General features: G+C 41.6%; 1 protein-coding gene across 7 annotated transcripts in view; it reads right to left on the bottom strand.

Moving 5' to 3' along the window:
• The window catches only part of lrguk (leucine-rich repeats and guanylate kinase domain containing), a 161,519-nt gene that overhangs the window by 90,867 nt on the left and 47,752 nt on the right, over positions 1-22,900 (bottom strand). For all 7 annotated transcript variants that reach the window (XR_011955321.1, XR_011955322.1, XM_072562905.1 and 4 more), the window contains exon 11: positions 11,805-11,924. Coding sequence is in view for 5 of the 7 variants with exons in the window: in XM_072562905.1 (XP_072419006.1) it covers positions 11,805-11,924 (120 nt within the window). In the remaining 2 variants the exon portion in view is untranslated. The remainder of the gene's footprint in view (positions 1-11,804; positions 11,925-22,900) is intronic.

Raw genomic sequence — 22,900 nt, forward strand, 5'->3', positions numbered from 1 at the left:
CAAGGGGGAGAGGGGTCAGCAAGATGTCATTGTCCACATTCGAACCAATGACATAGGAAGGGAAAAGGTTAAGATTCTGAAGGAAGAATACAGAGTTAGGCAGGAATTTGAAAAGGAGGTCCTCGAGAGTAGTAATATCTGGATTACTCCTGGTGCTACAAGCTAGTGAGGGGAAGAAAAGGAGGATAGAGCAGATGAAAGCATCGCTGAGGAGCTGGTATATGGGAGAAAGATTCATCTTTTTGGATCATTGGAATCTCCTTTGGGGTAGAAGTGACCTGTACAAGTAGGACAGATTGCACCTAAATTGGAAGGGGACTAATATACTGGCAGGAAAACTTGCTAAGGCTGCTCAGGAGGATTTAAACTAGTAAGGTAGCGGGGTGGGACCCAGGGAGATAATGAGGAAAGAGATCAATCTGAGACTGGTACAGTTGAGAACAGAAGCAAGTCAAACAGTCAGGCAAGCAGGGACAAGGTAGGATGAATGCTCTGCCCCAGAAGGCTGTGGAGGCCAAGTCTCTGGATACTTCCAAGAAAGAGTTGGATAGAGCCCTTAAGGATAGTGGAATCAGGGGTTATGGGGATAAGACAGGAACAGGATACTGATTGAGGATGATCAGCCATTGTCATAATGAATGGTGGTGCTGGCTCAAAGGGCAGAATGGCCTACTCCTGCACCTATTGTCTATTGTCCATTGAATAAATTAAACTGCATTTATTTCAATGCAAGGGGCCGAACAGGGAAGGCAGATGAACTCAGGGCATGGTTAGGAACATGGGACTGGGATATCATAGCAATTACAGAAACATGGCTCAGGGATGGGCGGGACTGGCAGCTTAATGTTCCAGGATACAAATGTTACAGGGAGGACAGAAAGGGAGGCAAGAGAGGAGGGGGAGTGGTGTTTTTGATAAGGGATAGCATTACAGTTGTGTTGAGGGAGGATATTCCTGGAAATACATCCAGGGAAGTTATTTGGGTGGAACTGAGAAATAAGAAAGGGTTGATCACCTTATTGGGATTGTACTATATTCCTCCTAATAGTCAGAGGGAAATTGAGAAACAAACTTGTAAAGGGATCTCAGCTATCTGTAAGAATAATAGGGTGGTTATGGTAGGGGATTTTAACTTTCCAAACACAGACTGGGACTGCCATAGTGTGAAGGGTTTAGATGGAGAGGAATTTGTTAAGTGTATACAAGAAAATTTTCTGATTCAGTATGTGGATGTACCTACCAGAGAAGGTGCAAAACCTGACGTACTCTTGGGAAATAAGACAGGACAGGTGACTGAGGTGTCAGTGGGGGAGCACTTTGAGGCCAGCGACCATAACTTGATTAGATTTAAAATAGTGATGAAAAAGATAGAACAGATCTAAAAGTTGAAGTTCTAAATTGGAGAAAGGCCAATTTTGACAGTATTAGGCAAGAACTTTCAAAAGCTGATTGGGGGCAGAAGTTCGCAGGTAAAGGGACGGCTGGAAAATGGGAAGCCTTCAGAAATGAGATAACAAGAATCCAGAGAAAGTATATTCCTGTTAAGGTGAAAGGAAAGGCTGGTAGGTAGAGGGAATGCAGGATGACGAAAGAAATTGAGGGTTTGTTAAGAAAAAGGAGGAAGCATATGTAAGGTATAGACAGGATAGATCGAGTGAATCCTTAGAAGAGTACAAAGGCCGTAGGAATATACTTAAGAGGGAAATCAGGAGTGCAAAAAGAGGACCTCAGAATTAAGGAGAATCCAAAGGACATTTACAAATACATTAAGGACAAAAGAGTAACTAGGAAGAGAAAAGGGAGAATAGGGCCCCTCAAAGATCAGGAGAAAGTGAGGACTGCAGATGCTGAAGTTCAGAGCTGAAAATGTGTTGCTGGAAAAGCGCAGTAGGTCAGGGAGCATCAAAGAAGCAGGAGAATCGACGTTTCGGGCATGAGCCCTTCTTCAGGAATGGCTGAAGATTCCTGAAGAAGGGCTTATGCCCGAAATGTCAATTCTCCTGCTAATTGGATGCTGCCTTACCTGCTGCGCTTTTCCAGCAATACATTTCCAGCCCCTCAAAGATCAGCAAGGCGGCCTTTGTGTGGAACCGCAGAAAATACGGGAGACACTAAACGAGTATTTTGCATCAGTATTTACTGTGGAAAAGGATATCGAAGATGTAGCATGTCGGGAAATAGATGGTCACATCTTGCAAAATGTCCAGGTTACAGAGGAGGAAGTGCTGGATGTCTTGAAACACATAAATATGGATAAATCCCCAGGACCTGATCGGGTGTACCCTAGAACTCTGTGGAAAGCTAGAGAAGTGATTGCTGGGTGTCTTGCTGAGATATTTGCATCATCGATAGTCACAGGTGAGGTGCCGGAAGACTGGAGATTGGCTAACGTGGTGCCACTGTTTAAGAAGGGTGGTAAGGACAAGCCAGGGAACTATAGACCAGTGAGCCTGACCTCAGTGGTGGGCAAGTTGTTGGAGGGAATCCTGAGGGACAGGATGTACATGTATTTGGAAAGGCAAGGACTGATTAGGGATAGTCAACATGGCTTTGAGCGTGCAATTGTACCAGCCTCCACCACTTCCTCTGGCAGCTCATTCCATACATGTACGAAAAAGTTGCCCCTTAGGTCTCTTTTATATCTTTCCTCTCTCACCCTAAACCTATGCCCTCTAGTTCTGGACTCCCTGACCCCAGGGAAAAGACTTTGTCTATTTATCCTATCCATGCCCCTCATAATTTTGTAAACCTCTATAAGGTCACCCCTCAGCCTTCGACGCTCCAGGAAAAACCGAAGGGTCTGTTTCCATGCTGCACATCTCTATGACTCTATGACTCTATGTATAGATTCATTAATATGTAAACCCCAACTGAAGTCACATTCCCAAGATAACTTTAAGGTTTATTTAAAAAGAGGTGACATCTCTGCTCAGACAATGCATTAATGGTGTGAGGTTAGAATCTGTCTGCATTCTGATTTTGAGTCAGACTTGTTCTATTTCCAAAGTCGGAATTTATAAAATGTCACATGGATTGACTGCCTGCGTTTTGAACAAAATAGAATGTATCTGCAAATACAATTCTGCAAATGCAAAAATTCATCCTATAGACTTATCTGTGTGTGCATGCGCATGTGAGGGAGAGAGTTTGTGTGTGTGTTGGGGAGGAAGTGGAGAGAGTGGGAGTGTGTGCATGTGTAGGTGTTTATGTGAAAATGTGTGCGTGGATGCTTGGTAGAGTGTGCGAATAAGTGAGATGGAGTATAAGCCTGTGAGAGGGTGTGCGCACGGGTGAGTGTGTGTGGGGTGTATGTGTGTGTGTGTCTGAGAGACAGTGTGTATATGAGAGAGGGTCTCTGTGAGCATGTGAGAGTGTATGTGTATGTGTGCTTGTATGTTAATGCATGTGTGAAAATATATACTGTAGTGGGGTCACCTGCAGTGAGAATGAACCCACGGTCCCGGTTAAGGCAACCCTCAGGGGTAAAGAAATTGGCTATCATCCTCTGCTCGGACACTCTACGTTGTTGTGTATCCAGAAGTCTGCCTTGGAGGACGGTCACCAGGCCGAATACCCCTGACTGTTGAAGTATTCCCCAATTGGGAGGGATCATCCCTGTCTGGCAATTGTTGCGCAGTGTCCATTCATCTGCTGTCGTAGCATCTGCTTGGTCTTGCCAATGTACCATGTCTCCTTGACTGCAGCATACAAGATAGACAACGTTGGCCGAGTCACATGAGTACCTGCCGCATACATGCTTGGTGGTGTCCCCAAGTGTTATTGTAGCTTTTATATCAACACTCTGACATGTCTTGCTGTGGTTGCCAAGACAGTGTTATATGCTGTTGCGTTCGATGTTGTCCTGAAGGCTGGGCAGTTTGCTGCGAACAATGGTCTGTTTAAGGTTTAGCAGTTGTTTAAAGATGAGAAGTGGAAGCATAGGGAAGTCGTGACAAGGTGCTCATCCTCACCGATAATGTGTTGCAGGCTGCGAAGAACATGGCATAGTTCTTCCGCTCCCAGGAAGTACTGGACAATGAAAGGTACCCTATCGGTCACATCCCATGTCTATCTTCTGAGGAGGTCATAATGGCTTCTCACTGTAGCACATCGCAACTGGTGATTGATGAGTTGAGCACCATATCCTGTTCTTATGAGGGTGTCCTTCAGCACCTTAAGGTGCTCGTCGTGTTCCTCCTCATCTGAACAGATCCTGTGATTGTGTAGGGCTTGTCCGTAGGGGATAGCTGTTTTAAAATGTTTAGGGTGGAAGCTAGAGAAGTGCAGCATCATGAGGTTATTGGTGAGTTTGCAGTAGAGTGAGGTGCCGAGGTGCCCATCCTTGGTGGAGATGCAAGTGTCCCAGAATGATACAGATACAAAAGAGTCTGCCTCAAGACTGGAATACAGACAGACTCTCACCTCACACCGTTAATGCATTATCTAAGCAGAGATGTCACCTTTCTTTTATAAAACCTTAAGTTATCTCAGGAATGTGACTTGAAAGAAGTTCTGGGATTTACATATTAATGCATCAATACCTGCAACCCATTCTAAAAGATGAAAGACTTAACAGCAATCTAGATTTGTCCAATATATCATATCAGTTGCATGACATTATGATCTTTTGCTATAAATTCTGTGTCTTATGATCCAGCCCCACTAGTTACCAAATGAAGGAGCAGCACTCCAAAAGCTAGTACTTACAAGTAAATCTGTTGGACGATAACCTAGTGCCCTGTGATTTTTAACCTTTCTTACATGCCTTTTATATCTCTTGATTTATTTTCTGCCCCACATCTGGATTACTGGAAGGGGTGACAAAATTAAAAATCACATAACACCACATTATAGTCCAACAGGTTTATTTGGAAGTACTTGCTTTCAGAATGCTGCTCCTTCATCAGGTAACTAGGGGGATATTGAACATAACTCCCATCAGGGTCTTTCTTTCTTTGGTTCCTCAACTCTACCTGCACAGATTCTATGTTCTGACCTTATAACTGCTTCTTACTATCGATTTAATTTCATTTATTCCAAGCAAGGCAATTTTGTCCCCTCTGCAAATTTGCCTGTCCTTTCGATCGGATGCATATCCTTGGATATTTGGTTCCCAGCCCTCATCCCCTTGCAATCACATCTTTGTGATGGCCATAACATTGTACCACTAATTTCAAATGTGCTACAAATGTCCATCATTTTGTATACCGCATGCATTTAATTACAATATCTTCCTAACTGCAGAAATTCATTTAGGATTTTTAGACACAAAATTGACTGGATGATAGGAGATAGACGGTGGTGGTGGAGCGTTGTTTTTCTGAGTGGAGGCTTGTGACCAGCAGTGTTCTACAGGGATCAGTGCTGGGTTCACTGTTGTTTATCATTTACTTAACTGATTTGGATGAAAATCTACGAGGCATGGTTAGTAAGTTTGCGGATGACACCAAAGTTGATGGTATAGTGGACAGTGGAAGCTTATCTAAGATTACATAGGGATTTTGATCTACTGTGCCAGTGGGCTGAGGAACAGCATATGGAATTTAATTTGGATAAATGTATGGCATTGCATTTTCATAAGGCAAACAAGGGTAGAACTTATACAGTTAATGGTAGGGCCCTCAGTAGTGTTGCTGAGCAGGGAGACCTAGGGGTTCAGGTATATATTTCTTTGAAAATTGCACCACAGGTAGACAGAGTAGTTGAGAAGACATTTAATAAGCTTGCTTTCATTGCTTAGACCATTGAGTATACGAGTTGGGATATCATGTTGAGGTTGTGCAGCTGTTGGGAAGACCACTTGTGGAGTACTGTGTTCAGTTCTGGTTGCCCTGCTATCAGAAGGATATTATTAAACTGGAGAGGGTTCAAAGAGATTTACAAGGATTCTGCCTGGACTGGAGGGTTTGAGTTATTAGGAGAGGCTGGTAGGCTGGGACTTTATTCACTGGAGCATTGGAGTTTGAGTGGGTGATCTTTTGCTGATCTATAAAATTATGAAGGGCATAATAAGGTGAATAGCAAAGGTCTTTTCATCAGGAGTTCAAAACTGGAGGGCTCCTCCGCCCTTGAGCCCCGCCCGTTCAACCGCCACCAGGACAGAACCCCACTGGTCCTCACCTACCACCCCACCAACCTCCATATACAGCGTATCATCCGCCGTCATTTCCGCCACCTCCAAACGGACCCCACCACCAGGGATATATTTCCCTCCCCTCCCCTATCAGCGTTACAAAAAGACCACTCCCTCCGTGACTCCCTCGTCAGGTCCACTCCCCCCACCAACTCAACCTCTACTCCTGGCACCTTCCCCTGCAACCGCAAGAAATGCAAAACTTGCGCCCACACCTCCCCCCTTACTTCCCTCCAAGGCCCCAAAGGATCCTTCCATATCTGCCACAAATTCACCTGCACCTCCACACACATCATTTATTGCATCCGCTGCACCCGATGTGGCCTCCTCTATATTGGGTAGACAGGCCGCCTACTTGCGAAACGTTTCAGAGAACACCTCTGGGACACCCGGACCAACCAACCTAACCACCCCGTGGCTCAATACTTCAACTCCCCCTCCCACTCCACCAAGGACATGCAGGTCCTTGGACTCCTCCATCACCAGACCATAGCAACACGACGGTTGGAGGAACAGCGCCTCATCTTCCGCCTTGGAACCTTCCAACCACAAGGTATGAACTCAGATTTCTCCAGTTTCCTCATTTCCCCTCCCCCCACCTTGTCTCAGTCAAATCTCTCGAAGTCAGCACCGCCTTCCTAACCTGCAATCTTCTTCCTGACCTCTCCGCCCCCACCCCCACTCCGGCCTATCACCCTCACTTTGACCTCCTTCCACCTATCGCATTTCCAACACCCCTCCCTCAAGTCCCTCCTCCCTACCTTTTATCTTAGCCTGCTGGACGCACTTTCCTCATTCCTGAAGAAGGGCTTATGCCCGAAATGTTGATTCTCCTGCTCCTTGGATGCTGCCTGACCTGCTGCGCTTTTCCAGCAACACATTTTAAGCTCTGATCTCCAGCATCTGCAGTCCTCACTTTCTCCAGCAACATTTTCACACAGAGGGTGGTTTGTATATGGAATGAACTGCCAGAGGAAGCGGTAGATGCAAGTACAGTTACAATGTTTAAAAGACACCTATGTAAGTACATGGATAAGAAAGGTTTAGAGGGGTATGCGCCAAATGGAGGCAAATGGGGCTATTTTAATTTGGGAAACTTAATTGGCATGGATGAGTTGGATCAAAGGGTTTTTTTTCCATGCTGACACAATTGGTAATCTGTCGTGGACAAGGATAAGTGTCTTCCATTCTCAGGGTGAGTCCGAAGATTGTTGTACAAACCGATACAATGTCCACAGGGCCTGTTACACATGGGGCAGAAGGGCAGCAGATTCCATGCTCTCTGACATCACCTCCCAAACTCATGACCATTACCATCTGGAAAGACAGCATAGCAGATACATTGGAACACCATCATCAGCAAGTTCCATCTTGACTTGGAAAATATCATCATCCCCATAATATCACTGGATAAAAATCCTTGAACTCCCTCCCTAAAGGTATTGTGGATCTGCCTACAACAAAAAGGATGGCAGTGGTTGAAGAAGGCAGCTCATTATCACCTTTTTAAGGGTAACTAAGAATGAGCAAAAAATACTGGGCCAGCCAGCAATGCCCACATCTATGATCAAATTTTTAAAAAGCTCACTTGATCATAAAACTGCATGGTATAGGAGCAGAATAAGGCCCCTTCGCCTATTGAGGTAAAAACAATGACTGCAGATGCTGAAAACCAAATACAGGATTAGTGGTGCTGGAAGAGCACAGCAGTTCAGGCAGCATCCAACGAGCATGCTGCCTGAACTGCTGTGCTCTTCCAGCACCACTAATCCCCTTCGCCTATTGAGTCCACTCAGTCATTCAATGAGATCATGCTGATCTGATAATGCTCAACTCCATATCCCTGCCTTCTCCTCAAAACCCTTGATTCTCTTACTGATTAAAAATCTGTCTATCTCAGCCTTGAACATATGCAAGGACGTGTTGACCATATGTGACGATGTGCAGTGAGCAAGGTGAATTTCTGGCTGATGTGCAGTAAAGGTCAACTCTGGACTGCCAATTGGAGTACAGCCAGGTTCCAAGATGGTATGCGTCAGAGATGCCAGAGTTTTTGATAATATCGTGGTCAGTTCAGAAGAGTGGTAGGATTAGGCTAGCATCGGATAAGAGGGTCGCCACAGGGTGCATGTAAAGTAGTTAATGAGGTGAATTGGAGAAAACAGGTCAAGAAAACTGCGAGGCCACATAAAAAGAATCCCTCCATGAAACTCGATGGAAATGACACTGCCAAAACATGGTAAGAATCAGCTCAGTTAAACCAAAGAATTGAACCATAAAATGAAATTACCATCAAGAAAACACTGTAAGATATAAAATGACAATTGTCACAGTACATCCTAAATAATTAGTGCTGATCAAAACTTAACAGTAAAATGATAGTTATCTGCTACAATTGTTCATACCATTGCACCCTACCGATAGCTAAATTAATTTCAGTACTTTCATTTTCTGTTGACTCCATATTTCATTCCATCTGCAAAATATGTTATAAACTTGCAGAACCATCTGTTCATCATCATAATATTTGATGCAATGACAGGTTCAACAATAAAGATAATTTACTGTACCTGACTTTGCTTAGCTGAAATTTCTGTGTGTCAATAGTGGGCTTTCAGTATAAACTGGCTAGAGGGCGAAAACATTTATTTGATATTAGCGAGTTTTGAGAAGATTTGTAGCTCAGGTTGAGGTTCTGGATATAGGTTTGCTCACTGAGCTGGAAGGTTCGTTTTCAGACATTTCGTCACCATAGTAGGCAACATCACCAGTGAGCCTCTGGATGAAGGATATGGCCCACTTTTTAATTATGTGTTTAGATTTCCTTGGGTCAGTGATTTCATTTCCTGTGGTAATGTCATTTCCTGTGGTGATGTCATTTATTGTTATTTTTCTCAGGGGGTGATAAATAGGATCCAAGTCAATGTGTCTGTTAACATGGCATTCCAACCAGAATTCTATCAACAATCAGTAGCATTTTTTTTACAGCCTGTGGCTTACTGTACCAAACGTTTATTGCCTAACCAGAATATCTCTGTGTTCTTTTGCAACTGAGTAGCCACTTCTGAAGACAGATAAGAGTCACTACTTTGGTGTAGGATTTTCACCTGCTAAAGGTAGTGGATTACCTTCACTGAAAGAAATTTGTAAACCAGTGAGTTTTAATTATAGGCTGGCAAGCTTTAGATGGCACTCTTTTAGATGCATGGAGGGATTAGATGGGTGGCACAGTGGCTAGCACTGCTGCCTCACAGCTCCAGGACCTGGGGGTCGGTTCTAATCTCGGGTGACTGTCTGTGTGGAGTTTGTACATTTTCCTCGTGTCTGTGTAAGTTTTCCCGTGTGCTCCAGTTTCCTCCCACAGTCCAAAGATGTGCAGTTTAGATGGATTGGCCATGCTAAATTGCCCATAGTGTCCGGGATGTGTAGGTTAAGTGGACTAACCATGGGATATGCAGAATTACAGGGAGAGGGTAGGGGGGTTGAGTCTGGATGGAATGCTCTTCAATCTAGGTTCAATGCGCTGAATGGCCTGTTTCCACATTGTAGGGATTCTAAGGTTCTAAAGACAAGGAAGGAGGTGTCAGAAAATATTCTTTTCAGAATATTCAATTGGTACAGAAAAAAATGGTCCAGTCAATATGAACTCCCCTTGTTCAGAGAAATAAGACTTTTTTATATAGTTCACATGTGCGGGTTACATTATCAATAGCATAATTTCTTTCAGTTACATACTATATCACTTTATGTAGATGCCACATTGAGTCAGTTCAGGCTAATAGCTTATTGTAGTCTTTGTCTGAATTCCTATTAGCCATACACCGGGACATAGAATATTCAATTTGAAAAGGATGGGAAGCAAAAATGTTCTCTCTATTACCCTGACCCTCTCTCCCACATTTGCCCTGCTTAAGCTTATTGAAAATACCAAAAAGCAGACATGAACTATTAGAGTATTACATTATTGGAGCTTTTGTGCTTGTTAACTGCTAACTTTAGTCACTATTCACTTGATTTTCTGGAGAGAGATGACAGCCATTTTATAGAAGGCTTACATCTGTATTCACAATAGATGGTAATGGTATTGATGTAACAATGAAATTACTTGGATTCTTATTCCATAATAATACTTCTCAAAGAAATAGAACACAATGTTAATGCATCAACTACAAAGTTTATCTGTTCATAAATGGGTTCATTTGGGCTGCCTATAAAATGTTTTCTTCCCCAGTGCCTAATCTAATCAGATATCTACATAATTATAATATTGAGTTATCTTACAGTAGAAAAGCAAGTACAAGAAGTGGTGGTTTTATTGAATCAATAGTCTTTTCCTGCACAAAATCTAATTTAGCCTTCTGTACAATTCGCGCATCTACACAATTCATATGCTAATCGGTTCATTCTTACTTGCATAATGCATATTACCATTGTTTAAAATGTCATTATTGTTATCAAATGAAAGCAAATGAAATTGTCAATTTAACTGTGACTTTACCTGGCATTCATACTGGTGTGCTATTAAACTACATAAAATGTTCAGCACAGAAACAATCTATTTGGCCTAACTGGTCATAGGAACATAGAAACAGGAGCAGGTCATCAATCCCTCGAACATGTTTCGCCATTCAGTGAGAGTATGGTTGATCTGTGGCCTATCTCGTCTGGTCCATATCCCTTAACACCTTTGTTTAATATCTTTTTATTCATCTAAAACTATGTAGAAGTACTTCCGAACATCTCTCCTGAATGGTCTGGCTCTAACTTTTAGGCTTTGCCCCAAAGGACTCCACCTACCACTCTTTATCTAATCCTATCAACACATCTTCCATTCAATTTCCTTTGCGTTTATCTAGCTTCTCCTTAAAATCATTTATGCTATGAGCTCTAAATGACAGGAAACTAATCCCTAGTTGGTTTCTGTCCATGAAACTAACAGATGTAAGGCACATTAATTTGCATTTTTATGTTGGGTCAGATCTTGTATAATAGATAGGTGCCAACTCTGTTCCAATGTTAACCTAGCTCAGTGTAAGACCTTTATAGCCTATAAGACATTAGGTTGAAGGATCAAGCCTGTTCCGGCACTTCAGGACATAAATCAGGCTGATGCAATGCTGCAATACTGAAGTAGTACTGCAGTATTGGCAGTTAAATGATGCGTTAAACTGTATCCCCTAATTAACACACAACTCACTGTCATTTCTTTGTGGTATACGGACCTCAATCATAAGGCCAGCATTTATTGCCCATCCCTAACATAAATCCAAAGTTTTTTCTTTCTAGACGTATTTAGGGAACAGGGTAATGTACTGACATTTTGGAATGGTCAAATTATCTCATATCAAGGCATTTTATCATTGTATGAAGAAGTACTCCTCATAAAGAGATAGGAAAGTAACTAAATGGATGGAGGTGAAGAGGGAAAAGAGACTGAGAACTCAATTGCACACTATCATTTATACTTTTCATTTTCAAACTCTTTCAAACACTGGTCAGAACTATTCATGTTCTACCCTCACAGCAATGGAAAGATATTAGTTGGATCCATACAGGACACCTAATTAAATTAAAGGCTGTTGTGTCACAGATTCCTTCTTTTTGCTTTTAAAGATCATATAATTAATTATTTCATGCAGTGCAAAATGACAAATACTATCATTGTACTTACCAATATCCAAAATAGTTGCTGAATTCTTGGCAAAGCATGTGAGCAAGTTCTCGTTTTCCACTGGCCTGGGGCCCCACCAGAACGAGCATGGGATATGGAATATCAAAGTTAGGCAAGGTGCTGCAAAAAAAGCAAGTATGTGTAAAAGGGTCTCAAAAAATTCCTTTCATAAGTTTTGAAACAAGTGAAGAAGCCGGTGCTTAAGAGAATCAACCATTTTGTCTTTTGAAAGGAACATGTCAACACCTCTCAGGTGGGTGCAAAAAATCTCATAGCAATATTTTGAAGAAAAGCAGGGGAAATCTCTTATGTTAAGCTAAGATTTATCTCTCGATAAATATCATTAAAACGGTTTATCAGATTTAAAAAAAAACAAAACAACTGTGGATGCTGGAAATCTGAAACAAAAACATAAATTGCTGTAAAATCTCACCAGGTCTGGCAGCATGTACTGAGAGAAATCAGAATTAATGTTTTGGGTCCAATTCTGAAGAAGGTCACATGGATCCGAAATGTTAATTGATTTCTCTCCACAGATGCTGCCTGAACTGCTGAAAATTTCCAGCAATTTTAGTTGATTTTTATCTCCTTGCTATTTGTAGGATCTTGTTCAGTCAAAGATGGTTGCAGCATTTTGTTCATAACACAGTAGCTACATTTCAAAACTACTTAATCGATGATTAATCAATTTGGGACACCCTGAGATCATGAAAGATGCCATATATATGTAAGTTTATTTCTTACTTTCTTAACAGGCAAATACAATGCTGGATATCAACACATTTCTTTGCAATTCATGTCTTTTTTTAATTTGTTCATCCAACTGTGGCTTGTCTGACTAAAAATGTTATCCTAAAGCTGCCAACTCCCAGTACAAGGAATCTGCCTCAACAGTGACAAACCCAAAGTCATGCATACTGTAAATACCTGCTTTATTTTTTTCTCAAGTTATCCTGCTTGTTAGTCTGAGACAACCAAGCAAATTTATATATTGCATATATTCATTCATGATGCTGCCTTGGTCAGCATTTATTGCCCATCCCTAATTGTTCTGGAGAAAGTGGTGATGAACAGTTTTCTTGAACGTTTTAAATGTATTCGTTCAAAGGATGTGGGCTTTTTTTGGGTGCACCAGCATTTATTGCTTGTTCTTAACAGGAGGATGTGATGAGCTGCATTCTTGAATAACTGCAGTCCAATTGATGTAGGTACACCCACAATGCTGGGGAAGCATTCTATAATTTTCATCCAGAGATGGTGAAGCAAAGGTGATATATTTCTAAGTTAAATGGTGAGTGTTTGGGCGGAAACTTGCAAGTACATTCTGGACTGTCATACCTGAAGGTAGCGATTGTGGATTGGTAGATGCTATCTATGGAGCCTCAGTGAATTTCTGCGCTGCATACTGTAGATGGTACACACTGTTGCCACTTATATCAGCAGTGGTAGGGATGAATGTTTGCAGGTGTAGTGCCTATCAAGCAGGCTGCTTGGTTCTTGTTTGCTTGTAGTTTAGCTGCACTCATCCAGACAAATGGGGAGAATTCCATCACACCCCTGACATGATAGATGGTGGACAGGTTTTACAGGAGATGAGTTTTTCATTGCAGGATTCCTAGCCACTGACCTGCTATGTAACCACAATGTTTGCATGACTAGTCCAGTTCACAGTCTGGTCAGTCAGAACTGTAGTACGTGGATTGTAGGGTGTGTCAAGGGTGATGGTTAGATTCTCTCTTTTTGCTGATTGTCATTGCCTGAGACTTGGTTGGCACAAGTACTATTTGCCACTTGTCAGCCCAAGTCCAGATATTGTCCAAGTCTTGCTGCATTTAGACATGGACTCAATCAGTATCTGAGGAGACACATATGGATGGTATTGTTGTGCCTGCCACACAGTGTGTTTAAATTCTTATATTCAGTAAAAGAACTGTGAGTCGACTCTTAATAACGATACACAATAATACTTGTTTATTTGGCACAATTAATGTTAGAACAATAAAGTATACTATAGACTAACGATAAATATGACACACTATCTTATGCTTTAACTTGACTTTGGATGATTGTATACCACCAGATGAGAACTTGGTCAGGCTCCATGTGGTGATGTCGTCTGGTCTTCTCCTGAGGGTCTCTGGGGTGTCTTCTCTTTTGGTGGTTATTCTCGCAGTGAGTGAGGTTTTGCAGTGATTCTTATACTCTAAAGTCTTAAGTATCTTCCAATGGATCGATCAGGTTTGATCACCCTAATCGATTGGACACAACAAAGCATTTATATGGTGATGGCAGGGTGGCCTTAAGGTGTCTATTACGGTAGGTGCTGGGTACATATAGCCTCTCCAAATAAGGGTGCTGGGCACCTCTGCATCTGGCAAATGACCCAATGCTTCTGATTGTCCAGAAGGCAACATTCTATTGTCCCATTCAAGTCCAATTTCAAGTGTGTATTGCAGTGGCTGCAGTTATCAGGTTTATTTGCAAACTGTCAGAAAGCTGCAACCTGTCTGAGTTCTGCATGATGCTTATTGGCATTATGTTAGTCAAGCTGGCTTTCCATTCCCAGCATACTTTACTTTATGGCCACTTTATTGAAGTTCATCATAAATCAATTATTTTGGGTGGTCTGTCTGGCCATGGAACTGTACATTATGCAGTCATTTGCAAACATCCCCACTCCTGACCTAATGATAGAAGGAAGCTCATTAACGAAGTAACTGAAGTTGATTCGGCTTGCACCCACAGTACTGTTAGAGGGTAAGCTCTAGGAGTTTGGCTCTGTGACAGTAAACTATTTATAACTAAGATGGTGCATGAATTGAAAGGGAACTTGTTCCAATGTATCTGCTGTCCTGGTCATTCTTGGCGGAAGAGGTCAGAGATTTGAAACATGCCAAAGAGGGAGCTTTGCTGGCTGGTGGCATTGGAACTTACAGGTGGTACACACTGCAGCCATTGAGCACTGGTGTTAGATGGGAGTGCCAATCAAGCCTGCTGCTTTGACCTGGATGGTTTCAAGCTTCTTGAGTGCTATTGGAGGTGCACTCATCCAGGCAAGTGAAAACTGTTCCAACATTCTCCTGACTCATCTCTTGTTGATGAAAGATAGTCTTTGGGGAATCAGAACATTAATTACTTAGTACAGAATTCCCGATCTCTGACCTGTTCTTATTCGCACACTTACATGGTGAGTCCAGTTCAGTTTCTTTTTTCAATATGAACCCAGGATATTGAAAATGGGGAATTCAGTGATAGTAATGCCATTGAATGTCAAGATGCAATGGTTGGATTTTCTCTTGTTAGAGATGGTTATCACCTAGCCTTTGTGATTTTTAATTTTTTCACGGCCAGCATTTGTTGCCCATCCCTAATTGTCTCTGAATGAAGTGACTTGCTGAGCTATTCTAGAATTCAGAATCAACTGCAATACTGTGAATCTAGCGTCACAAGTGGACCAGACAACACAGGTAGGGCAGACTTTCTTCCCTACAGGGCATTAGTGAAGCAGATGACCTTTTACAACAATTGATGGTCATTTCATGGTCACCATTAATAGAATTACCTTACATTCCAGATTAATTAAAATTCCAGCTACTATGGTGTGATTTGAATGAGTGTTCCCAGAGCATTAGTGTGGGTTTCCAAATCACCTACTGGTGACTTAAGCAATATGCAATCAATTCCCTGGCACTTGTGAAGATTATTTGTCACTTGTCAAACTCAGGTGCAACCAGGTCTTTGTGAATTTGGATAAGGACTATTTCAGTATCTGAGTATTGAATATTGTGCAATCATGAGCAAACATCCCAACTTCTGACCTTATGATTGAGGGAAGGTCATTGGTGAAGAAGCCCAGGACACTACCCTGAGGAATTCCTGCAGTGTTGTACATGGCTAAGATTATTGACTTACAACAACCAGAACCAACTTGCTTTGTGCTAGGTAAGCTTCGAACAGTGCAGGGTTTTCCACCAATTCACATTAATTAAGGCTCTTTACTTATGCCACACCCACTCAACTCCTGTTTTGACTTGACAGCAGCCACCATAAAATCCCCTCTTGAATTCAGTTGTTTTAACCGTGTTTGGACCACAGCTACAATGACGTCAGAAGCCTAATGGCCCTGGCAGAATGCGAAACTGAGCATCATTGAGCAGGCTGTCATTGAGTAAGTGTCACTTGATATCACTGTCAATACCACTTTCCATCATTTTGCTGATAATTGTGAGTTGACTGATGGGGTGGTAATTAATTTTGTTGCATTTGTCTTTTTTTGTGGCAAGGAGATACCTGGGCCAATTTCCACGTTGCACAGCAAATGCTAGTATTGTAAGCGTACTAGAACAACTTGGCCAAGCATGCAACAAGTTCCAGAACACAAATATTCAGTACTACTGCCAGAATGCAGTCAGATCGAAGCTTTGCACCCTTACCAAGTGTAGTCAGGATCCTTAGCCTTTGCAGTAAGTAGTGTCTTCAGCCATTTTCGATATTACACAGAGTGAATCAAATTGCTAAAAACTGCCATCCTTTAGGCAGAAACAGAAGTGAATCATCAACTCAACACTCTGGCTGTTGATGGATGCAAAAGCTTTCACCTTGTCTTTTGCATTGATATGCTGAGCTCTTCCATCATTGCGATTTGGGATACTTGCAGAAACACGTCCTCTGTTGACTTGTTTTATTATCCACCACCATTCACAATTGGATTTGGTAAGGCTGCAGGGCTTAGATCTCATCCATTGGATGTTGGATCACTTAATTCTGTTTATCACATGCTGCTTAGCATGTAAGCAATCCTGTGTTGTTGCTTCATGAGGTTGGTAGCTCACTTATAGGTATGTGTAGCGTTGCTTCTGGCATGCCATCCTGCACTACTCATTGAACCAGGATTGGTTCCCTGGCTTTGTGCCAATGGTATATGTGCTGGGCCAGGAGGTTACAGATTAAGTACAACTCTGCTGCTGATGGTCCACAGCATCTCATGGATGCCCAGGAATGAGTTTCTAGATCTGTTCTAATTCTATCCTATTCAGCATGGTGGTAGTGTGACATAACACGATGGAGGATATTGTCAATGTTCAAAGTGTTAAACAAGGTTTAACAGATTCAGTGCAAAGTATAGTTTGGTAAACAGAAAAGAGCAGAACAGAAGATCAGTATCTAGTCAGGATAAGGAATGAAACTAGGGCAAACAGCCAGGCCAGGGAAACAAGGACACAACCTATGTTGGACAATCAGCAGAGAAAATAGTAGGTCTTGAATGGATAAGAACAATGCCTAATGTATGTACTGTGGTAAATAGGTAAACTACATCTGCTTAGTATGCAGTTATAAAATGATCAAATTAAAATTGAGTAGAATCCTGAAATACAGTTCTTACATATACTAAAATTCCATTACTATGGTGTTACAATATTTTATCTACAGTACATAAAGATTTGAGGGATTTCTGTCCTGGGAGATGGGAAATGGGTTAAAACATGTGCTAAGTGCCGGCTGCTACTTCTGATGGGATTAAAGAGTGCCTGTCCAGTTTGCTTGTACAATTAAGAGACATTAGTCCTTTTGTGTTTTACATTAGTAAATTTTAGCAAAAATACTAGATCTATATGCTCTAAATAAGTTAGAAATTGTACCTGTTCTTAATGAAAGAATAAAAGAGGTGAACCTGATTACTGCAGCTGGGTTGTGAGATTTGTTTAGTATTTGCTGGTATGGGTTTCACTCATTCAAGCAATTTCACTTAAGTGCTGTTTTGACAGTTATTTTTTTCAAGGGACAATGGTCTAATTAAAAGTTATTTATCAAGTACATATTAATTGGGGAAAATGTTTGGTCTTCTGCAATCTATTTGGGTCCGTAGGTAAGGGCTGATTAATATTATCATTTTTCCACAGTTTTGGGTAAGTCATGGAGATATGATGGCAGGGGAGGTATTGTTCTGAATAGGTTAGTGGTCTTTGATACTCATTCAGAGATAAGTCTTGCTTGTAGAAAAGGCTGATCAGAACTAAAGATGTGAGAAAGCAGTAATGTTTGAAAGGATTGTTTTAATTGGAAAGGGTTGTTTTAATTTGATCTATCTTATGACAATAAAATATACTACAGAACCAGGGTTTTATGAATGAAGGAATGAGACCGTGTTACAGTAAATAACGGGTTAGTAAAGTGTTATGAATGAATGAATAGGAACCCAGTGTTAATGAATATAGTGAGCTGGTGAGTGAGTTAATAAAAATAATCTATAACTAAATATTTCACATTGGCATTTCCAGACTTCTGTCTTAGATTGTATTAAGGCTGCCTCTCCTAGAATATGCTTGAACAAATGATCATAACCTCTATCTGAGTCTCCTCTTTGATTTGTGATTTGTCAAGTTGTGTCATAATAATGTGAAGGCCAAAATTTGTGTCCATAAGAATTGTACAGTGGTCACTCTATCACTGTTATCAGTCTGTTATCTGTTACACACAGATTAGTGAGGATAAAATAAAGTAGCTTTTTTTCCCTTTTATTGGCCCCCTCACCTCCTGCAACAGGCCCAGTCTAGCAACTGTGTCCTTTAGAAAACTTAGGTAATTTTCAGCAAAATTCAGCCTATTTTCTGCAATGTGTGATTCAATGAGAATGACTATCATCAAGCTGCTGCTTGCCTAGTTGTGGCATAGCTCTCTCTCAAATTTAGCAAAAGCCATCCGATGTTCTTAAGGAGGATTTTGTAAGGTTGGCAGGACTTGTATGTTGTTATCGTTTCTGGTGCCTTGTTCAATGGCAGATTGTCAGTCTGGTTTAATTTCTTTTATCAGCCTTAGAAAAGGCTAAGTTAAAAATCACACAACACCAGGTTATAGTCCAACAGGTGTATTTGGAGACACTAGCTTTCGAAGCACTGCTTCCGCATCAGGTGATTTTGGAGCAGAATTGTATGGCACAGAATTTATAGCAACAGGATTGCAGTGTCATGGAATGTAATATTAAACCAATTCAACTAGAGTCTTCATCTTTTAGACTGATCATGTTAGTTTTGGTTCCTTCATATGTAAATCCCAGAACTTTTTTAAAGTTACATTCTCAAGGTAGTTTTTAACAACAGGTACCATCTCAGCTCAGATAATACATTGAAGGTATTTAAAGTCTGTCTGTGTCCTAATATTAGGTCAGACTGATTGTATTTCTTAAGAGGGATTTACAGAATTTGACATGGATTTCTGCAATTTTTTGAGCAAAATAAAATGTAATTCTGCAAGTACAAATGCACCCAACATCATCATTCTAAAGAGCTGAATTTCAGAGATGAGATGAGAGCGACTGTCCCTAACATCAAGGCTACATTTGACCTAATGTGGCATCAAGAAGCCCGAGCAAAACTGGAGTCAATGGGAATCAGGGGGAAATGTCTCTGCTAATTGAGGTCACACCTGGCATATAAGATGATGGTTGTGGTTGGTAGAGGTCAGTCATCTCAGCTCCAGAACGTTTCTACAAGACTCCCTCAGGGTAGTGTCCTTGGTCCAAACACCTTCAGCTGCTCCATCAAGAGGTCAGAAGTGGGAATGTTCACCAATGATTGTATAATGTTATGTACTATTTGAAACTCCTCAGATACTGAAGCAGTCTATGCCCAAATGAAGGACAATATCCAGGCCTGGGCAAACATATGGTAAGTAACATTCATGCCACACAAATGCCAGGCAATGTCCATTTCCAATGAGAGACAATCTAATCACTGCCATTGACATTTAATGGCATTACCACCACTGAATTCCTCGGTTTCAATATACTGGGGGTTACTATTGAACATAAACTCCCCATAACCAACCACATAACACTGTGGCCTCAACAGTAGGACAGAGGCTAGGAATACTGCAGCAAGTACCTCACTTCCTGACTCCCCAAAGCCTGTCCACTATCTACAAGGCACAAGTCAGGAGTGTGATGGAATAGTCCCCACGTGCCTGGATGGCTGCAGCTCCAACAACACTCAAGAAGGTTGACACCATCCAGACCTAAGCAGCCCACTTGATTGGCACCACATCCATAAATATTCTTTCCACTGATATTCAGTAGCAGAAATGTGTACCAACTACAAGATTCACTGTAGAAATTCACCAAACCTCTCTAGACAACTCCTCCAAACCCTCAATCACTCACCACCATGACTTGAAAATATATTCCTTCAGTGTCGTAGGATCAAAATCCTGGAATTCCCTCCCTAGTGGCAATGTGAGTCTACGTAACCACATGGAATGCAGCGGCTCAAGAAGCTCACCAGGTACCTTAAAAATGGAGATGTTCTCAAAAAATTGCGTAAGATTCCACGACAAATTGACCAGAGCAGCTGGGGTCATCAGAGTGTAAAGGGAACGAATTTAGCAGAGTTTGTGGTTATTTTATAGCAAGGTAGCAGCATAGGGAGCCAGCTCTGAAAATCCTTTGACCTTGTGCCAGGAGATTGCCTCTTGACTTGGCTTTTGCAACACCAAGCAAACTTCATACAGGTATGAAAATAACCCATAAGTGGAACTTGGTCTCAATGGTTGCCCATCTCCATCGTAACACATCCTAAGAAATATATTCAGAGGCAGAACAGAATTGGGGAGCTGTCCCATTGGGACTTTTTGCTACTTTCCTGGCTTCAATATACCCCCACTTCTACACTAGCACCCATCTTACAATCTCATACACCACCAGCCTCCAAGGACCTGGGAAGATTCAGGTCTTAAACTGCTCTCAGCGAACCTGGTTCAATAGTTCAGTCATGTTTATTCCATGCAGTACCTTTATGTTTTTTTTATTCACTCTGAGTTTTTCAACTCACATATCAAAGGTGAAAAGTAACAGAACCCACTCCTCTCATACCGCTCAACTCTGACTCCGTGCAAATTACTATTCTTTCTCCTTCTTCACCACATTTCTACAGTTCTGTAAATTTGCATTAACATGACCTGTTCAGAGTCATTCAAACTATATTTTCTACAGGAAACTGGGTGATCAAGTGCTTCACGAGTTTTTTTTTAATATCTTGATTGGGAATCCACTGTTTTGCACATGATAGCAAGTGTCCTAAACGAAGTAAATGTTGAAAATTTTAGTTCAATTTCTAACAGGCAGAAGGAAGATGATGAGTCTCATAGGTTGCACAGGCATCAAACCTATTCAATAACAAGCATAGCACTGGAAACTTTTGAAAAGCTTGGAATTGAGAGATTTAGGACAAAAATATTGATTGCTGCAATTAGGTTTTTCTTAAATGAATGCTAAAACAAAATCTGGATTCTTCTGCTGGCACATTTATTTAACTGCCTGATACAGCATCGCTATCTTGAGTATCTCATGTAAATATGCTGTGGGGCCAGAGAAATAGGTCAATTATCTATGCTGAGAAACTCAAGCTGGTTTAAAGCAAAGCTAATTATCTGGTATTTCCCAGATTCAGTTTTAAACATATATTCATGAAGAGCAGCAGTTCATGTTAAAATTATGTAGTTTTGGAAAATTAAAGAGATGCAGCCATTTAAGAGATAAATATTTTGTAACATAAGCTCTGCTCAAAGATGTTGCTTGTGAATTTCACTGTCAATGTGAAAATCTGATGCTGTCAACAAGCTGCAGTCGAAGAGTAATGTCAGTGGGCCAGCACCCTACATTTTTCTCCTCAATGTTTGTAAGCCAAGCACTGTTGCACACATCTTATAAGATTCAGTTGTTGAACTAAACAACAGGTGAGTCATAGAGTACAGTGATAAGGGGTAGGGAGGGGGCACCAAATGAGGAGCTCTTGTACTGGGTAAATGTTGAAATGTGGAAATACTTGATCAGGGAGGTGGTAGCCTAGTGACATTATGGTTAGACTGTTAATCCAGAGACCTAGGTAATGTTCTGGGATGTAGCTTTGAATCCAATCTTGGTAGGTGGTGGAATTAAGAATATAGTGATGACTGTGAATTCATTGTTGATTGTTGAAAAAAACCATCTGGTTCACTAATGCCTCTTAGGGAAGGAAACTCTCATCCTTGCCCAGCCTGGTCTTTTTGTGACTCCAGATCCAGAGCAATATTGATTGATTTATTTGTTGTCATGTGTACTGAAGTACAGTGACAAGCTTTGTTTACAAGCAGTACAGGAAAAAGTGGGGACTGCAGATGCTGGAGATCGGAGTCGAGAGTGTGGTGCTGGAAAAGCACAGCAGGTCAGGCAGCATTCAAGGAGCAGGAGAATCAACGTTTCGGGCATAAACCCTTCATCAGGAATTAGACTTGTGACCTGCTGATGACCAAAACTGGACACAGAATTCCAGAAGGTGCCTCACCAATGTTCTGTACAACCTCAACATGACTTCCCATATTCAAAGCCTCTCATTCCTGATGAAGGGCTTATGCCCGAAACGTCAATTCTCCTGCTCCTTGCATGCTACCTGACCTGCTATGCTTTTCCAGCACCACACTCTTACAAGCACTACAGGCAGATCATGGTAAGCAATGATGTACAGAACAGGAGGCATACTGGTAACGTTGATCTCTCTTTTATGGCCTGTGCAATGTTCACAAGATCAGCATTATTTGAGGCTAAATAGTCCATTCAATGGTCTTATATTGGCCAGGAAGAAGTGGTCCTTGAATCTACTGGTAGGTGATTTCAGGCTTCTGTATCTTCTGCATGACGGAAGAGGTTGTAGGAGATCACTACTGGGACGTGAAGGATCTTTGATGATGTTGGCTGCCTTTCTGCAGTAGCGAGCTGTGTAAATGGAGTACATGGATGGAAGGTTGGCTCCTGTGATGGCCTGGACTGTGCACACCACCCTCTGTGGTTTCCTTCAATCCTGGGCAGAACAGTTTCCATACCAGGCCAGCATGCACCCGCACAATATGCTTGCAATTGTGCATCTGTAGAAGTTAGTGAGGGTCTTTATAGACACGAGCTGAAAAATGTGTTGCTGGAAAAGTGCAGCAGGTCAGGCAGCATCCAAGGAGCAGGAGAATCGACGTTTCGAGCATATGCCCTTCTTCAGGAATCCTCTTTATAGACACGCCAAATCTCTTGAGCTGCCTGAGCAAGGTGTTGTTGTGCCTTCTTCACCATTGCAACTATG

The sequence above is a fragment of the Chiloscyllium punctatum genome, chromosome 44, assembly GCF_047496795.1.
Source record: "Chiloscyllium punctatum isolate Juve2018m chromosome 44, sChiPun1.3, whole genome shotgun sequence".
NCBI classification, from domain to species: Eukaryota; Metazoa; Chordata; class Chondrichthyes; order Orectolobiformes; family Hemiscylliidae; genus Chiloscyllium; species Chiloscyllium punctatum.